Below are 11,071 nucleotides of genomic sequence, written 5' to 3'. Positions count from 1 at the left end.
AGCAAAAATCTCAACAGACTAGACAAACAAAGCCGTCTTGTGAAGTTTGACATTATTCAACCTCTGCTGAAACTGTTGAAGGAGCACTGAATCAAGATTTTGGCAAAGCTAGCAAGCATTCAGTCAGAACTATACAAAGAAAGCTTACCACTTTTTGCCTTAACTGAGAAAACCTACTGCGAATGAGCAGTAAGTCTATGCCAATTTTTTTTATGCATATGGAGGTAAACATTTTCCAAGGAAGTGAGCAATATAGATGTTTGACTCTGCCAAACTAACGTCAAGTAAATGTCTTCAATCTGGCACGAGAAGACAACAAAACAGTAATCCAGTAAAAACAAAAATGTAAAAATGCTGACCTCCTGCATTTGCTTTTAGAAACACATTTAGGGTACAAAGAATTTATAGATTTTCACATTTTGCAACAGCCTAAAATCTAAATGTATTTTATTTTCAACATATCTGATTTCTGAACTGGAGCTAGAACTATTCCACAGATCACGTCTCAGCGTTTTTACATGTTCAAACGTCCTATATTGATGTGTGGACCTGGTCGACGTGCTTCAAGTTTAATATTGCATAAGAGGTATTTATTAACGTCTGGGAAATAAATACAGATTGTGAAAGCTGTTGCTGTACCTTCAGGTTTTTCAGAATAAAACTGAAAAAATAGATGCTGAAAGAAAACCTTGAAACTCCTTCAACCAGATGTGCAGACAGTGATGTTATTCCCAGCCTCATAGTCATCCTTGACTTAAGTTTCCACTGTGAAGCTATTTAAAGAAACAGAAGCAATACTGCAGGGAAAAAGAGGTTTTCCCACTGTGACCTACCAGGTGGGGAAGGTCAAAGGTTTTAAAATAAGGAAACCAGCAGGATGCATTTAATGCACGGTAATTCAAAAAGGGGAATCTTCAACAAAGAACAAAGCCACATTGCTATTACCTTATAGATTTATTCTGTTTTGCTTTTTCTCACATGTAAATTTCAAATAAAAAAAATCACACAAAGATCAAGTGAGCAAAAACAAAAATTAAGTATGATGATTTTTGTAGGAAACTAGACAAATGTAAATGTGATGTAAAGTGTTCGACCAAACCTCCAACCCCCAAAATTAAGGGGCAAATACTTTTTCCATCACACTCTAAGGAAGTACTAAGGTAAAGTTGTGTTAATTATTGAATGATCCAGTGTAGCACCAACCAGACATGACAATGATCATGTCATGTGTAAATGAAAGCAGCTGGATGTTAGAAACATTTTGTGTTGATCTTCACGTCTTTGAAGGAATTTTACAACAAAATGTGACTTTCGACCTCACCCAAATCTGTGCAATCCCTTCACCATTCCTTCCTTTCTGTCGTCATGGTAGCAGCAGGGCCTCTCTGGTATATAAAGTCCTCCCCTCCTGAATCGTGAGCCACAGCGACAAAGAGACTTCAGCCTTCTGCATTACTACAAAGTGTTGGGGAGATTAAACCCCTGAACAAAGGGACTTGGTAGACTTTTTCTTCACTTATATTTTTAACTTTGTACTGCATAACAAGAAGATGACAAATCTTTCAGCAGTTTTATTTTTTTTCATGACTGCACAGGTAAGAAATAAATTTACTTCTGCTGTTAACACTAAGTCTAACTAAAGTGTAAGTTTAGTCAACATCTTGTTTTTTGGTTGCATGTTATTTACAAGAGAAAAAGATATAAAATACAGGAAATGCTCAGTCATCGTTGGTTATCTTGAATGACTCTGGGATCTTAAAACAAATCCATTCTATTCTCCACTCAGACATTTGCAGTGATCAGGGCTCAGGTGTGTCCTCGGCGATGCCTGTGTCCTGCCGAGGTTCCAGTGTGTCTCTCTGGGGTGCCCCTGGTCCTGGATGACTGTGCCTGCTGTCTGGTTTGTGCAGGTCAAAAAGGCCAAGCATGCTCAGAGATGAAACCCTGTGACACAATTAAAGGGCTGCAGTGTGATTACTCAGTGGATGTTCACAAGAGAACTGGCATCTGTGCGGGTGAGTTAGCTGCACATAATCGTCATTAGCCATGCCGATCCTGGTGATTGCTGTTGGTTTATGAAAAATAATTTTAAAAATATTCTCTTGCTGTTTTGTCTCTTTCCTCCAGTCAGTGTGGGTAATGTGTGCATTTTGGAGGGTTTAGTCTATCAGCATGGCCAGATCTTCTTCCCAAGCTGTAAATACCAGTGTGTGTGCCAGAATGGTCAGATAGCCTGCATTCCTCGCTGCAACCTGGATGTTATGCTTCCTGGGCCCGATTGTCCAATCCCACGCAAGGTCCAGGTTCCTGGAGAATGCTGTGAGAAGTGGGTGTGTGAGCCCCAGACTGAAGCAAGTGCACTGGGTGGCTTTGCCATGGCCGGTGAGTGAGTGGATGACGTTCATATTTCAATGTTCTAAGACTAATGTAGAAGCAAAAAATAAGTGGAAAAAATAGGAAACAGTGGAGAGTAAGAAAGAAGAATAAGTTAATCATGGTTCAATTAGTTTGGTAGAAGAAATGAGTTCTTGAGAAAATCAAATCTTCTCGCAGGATATATTTTCCTCTACAGTAGGACAGATTAACACAATTTAACCTTTTATTGTCTTTTTTACTCATTCAGCCTTTCGTCAAGAAAAAACTGTAGGTTTTGGAAGGTGGGACCCCAGGCTGAACTGCATTGAGCAGACCACAGAGTGGGGGGCCTGCTCTGAAACATGTGGCATGGGGGTCTCCACCAGGGTCACAAACAAGAACAACCGCTGTGAGATGGTGAAGCAGAGTCGGCTGTGTATGATTAGATCCTGTGAAGACCTGCAGGGACAATTGACTCAGGTTGCACTAATGGTAAGATTCATTCAGTAATTAATACATTTAGCACATAATCCTTTAAGCTCCAGAGAAATATACATTATATACAATATAAAAACGGAAGGTCAATGTCAGGTTTGACACCTATTAAAGACAAGTTGAACAAACACAGAAAAGACAAGAGAGTTAGATTCTTTTGTACTCGCGAGGAGAACGGACAGAGATGTGTTTACAGTTACAAATCTCCAACCGCTCTGAAACACATTTGTCTGCTCCTCTCTTTTTATTACTTTCAGAGTCCCTATCACAGAGAGCACTGCAACTCTAAAGGGCTGGGGACAGAACATTTAGTTGCAGTGCTAATGACAATCACTAACTAAACACATGTTATCTTGCATTAAAACACAGAGTAAAAATAACAGGTCGTATATCTTCAAGGCAACGATTCTTCAGCTATCTTAACAGTTCAAAGGAAGAAGAAGTCCTGCTGAGCAATGAACCCCGTGAGCACGGTTATCACTCTTCTCTTCAGGGAGGCCCTCTTGTGAAGACGGAGATAAAGTAGATCAAAAACATACAGAAACAGTCTTTATGTTGAGGGAAAAGAAGACAATCAAGGAACATCATATAAGTAACACTACTGTTATAAAAGAGACAACAAATATATGATAATATACATATTTCACCTAACAGTCAATGAAGGAACCTTCTGATTAATCACGCCCTCCAATACCCAATACTAATACATTTTAGCTAAATCAAGCACTATAACTCATGTTAGCATAATAGATAACATGTTCTATTAATAGCAAAAAGAAGTAACTTTTCTGTAGTTAGAATAGCAAAAAGAAAATAAAGTAACTTTTCTGTAGTTAGAATATTACATTATTACATTAGTATTTCTTCCTCCCCCAGCAGACAGGCAGATGCCAGAGGGTTGTGAGGAGCGACAAAGCTGTTCACCTTGAGCATAAGAACTGCACCAGTGTTCTGGCCTACAAGCCTCGCTACTGCGGCACCTGTACAGATGGACGCTGCTGCACCCCCCACCGAACCAAGACCACTCTGGTGAAGTTCCAGTGTTCCAACAACACAATCACCCGCAAGCCAGTCATGGCAATCCTAACCTGTGTCTGCCACACCCATTGCCCTAGAGACAATGCTGCATGGGAGCCATCGCTGCTCCTATACGGTGGCATGACAGGAAGATGAGTCCAGGTTGTAGCTAACGACAAAATAATTGCCGTATTGAGTCCTGAATATTAACATCCAGCACAATATTTAATGCTGCCAATAATATATATAAAAAAAGAAAAGAGAAAAAAGACCCAAACTATGGCAAAAGCAAACTTAGGGCTGCCAGACCAGCAGAGGTCTGGATAGACATCAAAGCTTGAGATTAATATTTAAGTTTATGATGAGCCTTCATTTAAAATCTCAACTGAGATTTATAATTAACTTGAAAATTAACTCAAGAAATTTGAAAATCATTTAACATTTTAAGGATATGGAATAACTGATGACTTTACTAGCTGTATAAACTGAATTTATAATCCATTAATTTCTGCTGAGGTTTTTGTTTCTTTTTATGCAGTATAACAGCAGATTAAATGGTTTATGATACAAATGTCCATGTATAATTGTGAGCACAACCAATGTATTTGGGCCTCATTCCCAGCCACACGTCACTAGATATATATATAATGTGAAATTAATCATTTGAGTTACAAGCAAAATAAACTCCACAAAATAGATTTTTTTCCATATACCAAAATAAACACCTAATAACTCAATAAACAAATTAAAATGCATATTACTAATGTTGTGGCAACTGGTGAGTCAGACTTAACTGGGCACCACAAATCAATTAACACTGTTTTGGTCTGTCAAAACAGTGATAAAATAGGGCATCTCAGGTCATTTTGAAGGAATATTCTGACCTAGAACACAAAGCGAATTACACATTTCTGTATCTCTGCAGGAGAGAGGTTTCTTTTTAAATGTATCTGAGTTGTATCCTGTGGACAAAAATAATCAGTATGAATTATTACTGAGTTCTATAGAAGCACTTAACCCGCCTGTTATGTTCGTTTCTGAAGTACAGCAATAATGTCCATGGGTCAATTTGACCCGAGGAGTGTTTAATCATGCAATAGTGTCAGAAACCAAAAAATTCCTCCAAAACATTTTTGTATCTGATTATTAACTCCAATACTAACCATTTCAATCAATATTTGTGCAATGATATTTTTTAATTTCTCACAAATAAAGGATAAATGACAACAACTTACTCATTTACTCATTTGGACATAAAAAATGGAATTTACATTTTCTATGTCCACTGAAAAAAAGCCTAGACACAAAAAAACAAAAAAAAAATTTTAATTGATATTTTGCAATTTTTTTTATATTACACTTTTTTTTTTTTTCAATGGGTGATCTTTATAATTGAACTTGAGGCACGTATTCTGTTCTGGGTCAAACTGACCCACTGATTAAAATCACGATAAATAAGTCATGTAGAGAGCATTTATGTTTTCCTCCACTTCTGCTGAGTGTCTCTCAGTGTGGGTGGAGTTTGTCCATGGGAACAGAAAAAGTTCCCGTCATAAGTTGTATGAACACCTGCTTTCTCGCAGTTTCCTAGTGAAGTAAAGAGAGTAGTGAGAAAGAGGGTTCGTGTGTGTGTGCGTGCGTATATAGGCGTGTGGTGGGGTGTGTTTGTGTGTGTGTGGTGAAATATGGTTCATAGCTGCAAGGAAACATATAGAATTGGAAACATTTTTATATTTTTTACCCTTGAACTTGATGTTGTACATAGCAAATTCTATAAAAAGTTGGATTATTATTATTTTCCATTGATTATACAATCAATAATTTAAAAGCAGTCAAACAATCAACAGAAACAGAAGATATAAAAAGTAACCAAGTTGACAATGTAAATCTAACATATGGTTTGTTTCTTATTGGTTGCTTAAGTAAATAATCTGATGACAGAGAACATGCAAAGTGGCCCAGTTGATTCATATCTGTTTTAGTCTGCCCCTATTAGAAGGGAATGTAAAATCCAAATAGATGTCATTGTTATAATAAAAAAACGAAGACACCAGTGTGAAATGTCTAAGTGACCTGAAATGCTCTCAGCTCTTCTTCTTAAGCTTTGCAATGATGTTACAAAGTCAGGTTGGCTGCGGATAAAGAATGGGAAGATGCTTTCATGGATTCCACAGCCGGTAAATCGATGAAGCAAGATTTTATTGTCTGGATCAAATAAGAGCACCAGTCCATTGCTATAATCTATCAACAACATTAGTCTTTGAGTGTTCCTCTGAACTTGAAATCTCAATATGCAATGACGATCCCAGTTTGCATCCTGGGATCGCGTCCCAGCGATCCTTACAAAATCTGACTCTCTAATAGCTACTAGATCCCACCCAACCATTCCACTGACTTCAAACCCATGCATCTCTTTTACCATTGAGAAATCTTTATTTTGAGAGTCAAATGGATTAAAGTGGCTTGGGATATTTCTGTGGTATGGTAAACAATTACCATCTGTTGTTTGATTAGCCTTCACTTTCTCTGCTCGCCCACTTTTGCCTTTCTTTTTACTTTGTGCCTTTCCTTTGTGTTTTGTTTGTCCAATATTCTCTTTCCTCCTCCAGATGTGAGATCTTTGGTCTATATATGCTTCATTCAAACTGACTGTGTCATGATCGCTATGTTCTGTGCACAAGGCACAAAGACTAATGTGATCATTCAAGCAGAAGAACTCCACAATCCGGTTGTGTTCCCTGCATATTTTCTCCTCCAGGTTGGAAACAGGATTTGAGAGTTTGTGTCTTCGAAGGGCAGTCACTCTCAGGTGAGGTTCTAAATGTGTTTCACAAAAAGAGGCTAAGCACACCAAGCAAGTTTTTGAGGCTCTGAGTTTGTTTGCTGCACAAACATCACATGACACCTCCCAGGGTTTTAACAAGGAAGTAGCATCGGCTGTGGGATGATGTTTCTTGAAGTTGTCCACGACCTCCCTGAATGTGGTGTTGACAGACAGTTTGAGGTCCTTGTCAAACTTGTTGTTGCACAGAGGACACTGGCATTCCCGTTTGCCTGCCCAGTGCCTGGTCAGACAGGCCTTGCAGAAGGTGTGTCCACATGGAGTAGATACAGGATCAGTGAAAATGTCCAGACAGATGGAGCACTGGAACTGGTCCTCAGACAGGAAATCACCGGATGTGGCCATATCTACAGGACAGATTTTTTACAGTTTAGACCACCGAGGCAACATTGATGATCATATAAACTACAACATGTCATAAAAAATATTCACACCTTTGACCTTTTCAAATTGTGTTATGTTATGGCCACCAACGATACAGCATTTTTCTGGGATTTTAGTACTATTATCATGTTGTTAGTATATTATTTTGTAGTCGATCAACACAATATAGCAGATGTTTCGGAAGTGAGAAGAAATTGGTACATGGTTTTGAAATTTCTTTACTGATAAAAATCTGAAAAGTTCAGCCAGATCTACCTTGATACCCCTAATTAAAACCATCTGCATCTAAAAGTCTCTTTATTTGTAAAATAGAATCCAACTGGTTTTTATTTTATTATTGCATCGTGACATTTGTTCTGTGGTTTCAAAGGTCTATTAGTAACACTACTGAAAAAATCCTTTTGAAGACATTAAAAACAGGTTTAGATTGGTGGAACTGTAGAGTTCCTCAATTTAAGTGAAAAAAATCTCTTAGCAGGACAAACGCAATCCACCAGTCTAGTCTCTATAAAAAAAGTGGCAAAAGGAAGTGCAGTTAGCAATTTGCCACAAGCCATGTTGGGGGCGGAGTAAAAATACAGAAGAAGGTGCTCTTATTAGTAGGAGACAAACACTGCAATTTGCTATGCGTGAAAAACTCCAAGAACTCATCCCATAAACATGGTGGTGGCATCATCACAACGTGGGATAATAAAAACCAATATATCACTTCCATTTAACTTCAAAATTGTGCACATCTTTTTGTTGGTCATTCATGTAATTTCGAAATAAAGTGCATTGAAGTTTCTGACTCCATGAAAAATGTGATAAAGCTCATGTGGTATGAATATTTTTGCAAGGCACTGCATGTACATAATAGCATCTGTTTTTATTGAGGTCCATTTTACACAGCTTAAATGAAAAAAGGCTTTAAAATTATGTCTATAAATATTTATGAGGTGGTCAGATAAAAGTTCTTTTGTTAAATTAAAAAAATGTATAATTAAAGAGAACTGCACAGTGAACATGATTTGATCATCCAATTCTTCTAAAGTAAGCATAATAGTTCAAACATATCTGCAACAGACATTAATAGTGACCATATGCTGCCACCTACTGGCGAGAAGAGGTATTTGGTGTTGACGGAAATCCAAAAGTAGGACGGATTAACTGCAGAACTTGGAGGAATGCAGTTCACGGAAGTAGCAATATATTTTAGTTTATCTTCGGATAAGTACAATAACAAATAGTAGATCAACACACTATACTTCACGACTCTGTGCAGCACCAGTTCTCAATAGAAGCGACCGAATTTCTCCAGAATTCTGTTTCTCTAGCATGCAAACACACTGACAAATATTTTCCAAACTAAAGTGAATATATGCAACAGCACATCTCATAACCCTATTAAACTAAACAGGGTCCTGTTAGATTTCACTTTAATTTGCTCAATATGCCCTCAAACTGTTAAAAACAAAGGTGCTCTATGCAGGAAATACATTCTGTAAACAAACCCAAAGTGGCACACTTTTTAGTTTGCAATGGAAGTATTACTTTGTGGATTTAACTTGCATATCGCATGCAACTAAATGCTGTTTTGACGTACCTTTGACTAAATCATAAACAAAGAATGCAAAATTAAAAAAACAAGACAAACTTAACCTTCTCATGAGGTGAAGCTGAGATCCTCTGTCTCTGAGTACAAACTGACTGGTGTTTACCAGTGGCAAGAATGTTGGCCACTTTTACTTTCCCTTTTCTGTAAATGTTGCAAATGGGCTCCTCCCATGTTGACACGTTTTACTCATCCACTGTAAGAATGGATTAGTAACAGCTGTATAACAAACAACAGCATAAAATAAAACTGGATATAAACAAAATTTGTAGCAGATAAACTGGTGATCATTAAAGTTGAATCAGTTTTAAAGTAGAGGGTATATTTATATAAATTTACTTGAGAGACTGTAGGCTGTTGTTGTTTGATATTGATAAAACTAAAACAAATTTATCTCATCAAAATTGAAAGAATTTCAGAAACCAACAGATAGATAGTGACAGAAGAAAAAAGAGTCACTGTGGGAAAGACAAAGATAGAAAGAGGAAATAATGTGTATAGAAGAAGTTGAAACAAAATATTTAATATTTTATCAAATCGCTAAAGGAAATCAAAAACAGAAGAGGAAAGTTTAAGCAGTCCTTCTCACACATGTTTCATTTCTATTCAAATGTGTTCCTCACTTTTAATCATCCCAGCGAGTCAGTTTTCCAACCAGAAATCCTGCCTCCATGTGTTTTTGTACAACCACGTCTCTCTGCACCCGCTTCCTGCTGCTATGAAAACAAACACTGAGCTCCAAATGCTGAGCTCACTAAGGATTAAAGCAACTTTCATAGCCAATTTTTAATTACACTCACCTTTTATAGGACTCCACTTTATTTCTTTACTTTTTAGGTAATTACCACAACAAAGAATTCACCATTATCTGATTGCTCATTTCCACTTGAAAGTAAAACAAAATCATCTACAGCTCTTGTAAACCTCATTAAACCAAAAGGTTTGTAATATTATTTTATATCTTAATTAATTCATACTTTGGCACAGTTCAGATTTAATGAACCAATCCAGATCACAAAAATGGGACGTAAAATTGCTTAAATCTAAAAAAAAAAACCCCAAAAAACATATGTGGTATCCCTTTATTCCAAGTACTTTAATTTATTATTTTTCTTATTGTAAGCATCTTTGAGGATGACTACAAATCATATAATACAAATGTGATCTTTCTGTAAGGGCTTCGAGAATACAGCTATAGTTAAAAGAAAATTAGTTGAAGTCTTTATTCAAATTTGTCACAAGAAATGTAAGGGGCACAGGAAACATGTGCAAAAAGGTGCTCTGTTCAGATTGGGAAAAATGTTGACCTTTATTTAACCTACGTTCCAAACAATAGGTGGGGCAGAAAAACAACAGTACTCTCTCTTGAACACAACATTCTCAATGAGAAGCATGGTGTCAGCAGCATCATGCTGTGGATCCATGTTACTTTAGATTGAACAGGGAAGGCAGCCAGAGTGAGAAGATGGACTCTGCAAAATGCAGAACAACTCTGACGGAGCTTGAGATTAGGAGATATTATTGAAGACTGTTGAATATAAATGCCTTAGATTGTGTATTAACAACATTTGAAAACTATACATAATTTTGTTTCATCTCATTCGTTATTCTTCGTGTGTAAATTAAGTTTGTGGTTGTATTAATCACCAAAGGCTATAATTGTAGATTCGCCAGTAGATGTCGCTGTCACATTGTTTTAACATTTGCGTAACAACGCAAACTTTTCATCGACTACTTAAAAAGATTTTCCAAAGATGGATGCAAGCTTCTGGTTGACACTTTGAGTTTGAAAATAAAGTAAAACTAAATATTTCGTCACCCAAAGTGTTCATGAGGAAGTGATTGCCGCAATTATAGCGGAATCATCTTCGTTTTCCTCTCTGTAAAATTGACCAGACTCTCGCTGTATTTGTTTGCATCCTTGTTCTCTCTGGACCTTTTTGCTCTAAGCCTTTTTGTAAATACTAAGACCTTAGACCAACAAGGTTCACATGCTTCCAGCAGCCCCAAGGATCACAAATATTACATATAGTCACTTATTAATAGGGAACGTGGTCCTTTGTGATAAATATTAAGAAACTGACAACTTTTACACATTTGAACTGCTTGATTAAATGTAGCACACCTTTTTGTCTGTTTTGATTCGTGAAATTTTAAAAGAAAACACGCAGTTTTCTTTTCTCTTTTCCCCTTTATTTTTTGCGCATTCGTGTACGCAGGTGAGCGATTTTTTGATGTGTCTAACCAGGTCCTCAAAAGTTGGATAGTGGATAGAGAAAAAGGTGGTGGGGGTTGTTGTTGTTGTTTTAAATAATAAAGCTTAAAAAAAAAAGATTTTCGCACGTCCAATTTATTTAATTATGATTCAATTAGTTGATTGTGTT

General features: G+C 37.0%; 2 protein-coding genes across 3 annotated transcripts; one reads left to right on the top strand and one right to left on the bottom strand.

Moving 5' to 3' along the window:
* Nucleotides 1–1,479: 1,479 nt before the first annotated feature.
* Nucleotides 1,480–4,122, top strand: nov (nephroblastoma overexpressed). The gene is made up of 5 exons (XM_023330434.1): nucleotides 1,480–1,595; nucleotides 1,787–2,015; nucleotides 2,128–2,382; nucleotides 2,624–2,861; nucleotides 3,738–4,122. Exons 1-5 carry the CDS (start codon nucleotides 1,551–1,553, stop codon nucleotides 4,021–4,023), a joined length of 1,053 nt encoding a protein of 350 aa, XP_023186202.1. The 5' UTR covers nucleotides 1,480–1,550; the 3' UTR covers nucleotides 4,024–4,122.
* Nucleotides 4,123–5,206: 1,084 nt separating this feature from the next.
* LOC102229809 (probable E3 ubiquitin-protein ligase TRIM8) lies at nucleotides 5,207–8,820 on the bottom strand. 2 transcript variants are annotated; one of them, XM_005814054.2, is made up of 2 exons: nucleotides 8,735–8,820; nucleotides 5,207–7,056 (listed from the first exon to the last, which is right to left on the bottom strand). In XM_005814054.2, the coding sequence occupies exon 2, from the start codon at nucleotides 7,052–7,054 to the stop codon at nucleotides 5,846–5,848; it is 1,209 nt and encodes a 402-aa protein (XP_005814111.2). In that variant the 5' UTR covers nucleotides 7,055–7,056; nucleotides 8,735–8,820; the 3' UTR covers nucleotides 5,207–5,845. The 2 variants fall into 2 exon arrangements, with proteins under 2 accessions (XP_005814111.2, XP_023186184.1); XM_023330416.1 differs by lacking the exon at nucleotides 8,735–8,820 and adding an exon at nucleotides 8,679–8,716.
* Between the last annotated feature and the right edge of the window lie 2,251 nt (nucleotides 8,821–11,071).

This window comes from Xiphophorus maculatus, chromosome 3 (genome assembly GCF_002775205.1).
Source record: "Xiphophorus maculatus strain JP 163 A chromosome 3, X_maculatus-5.0-male, whole genome shotgun sequence".
NCBI classification, from domain to species: Eukaryota; Metazoa; Chordata; class Actinopteri; order Cyprinodontiformes; family Poeciliidae; genus Xiphophorus; species Xiphophorus maculatus.
This window is presented reverse-complemented; position numbering and strand designations above follow the sequence as displayed.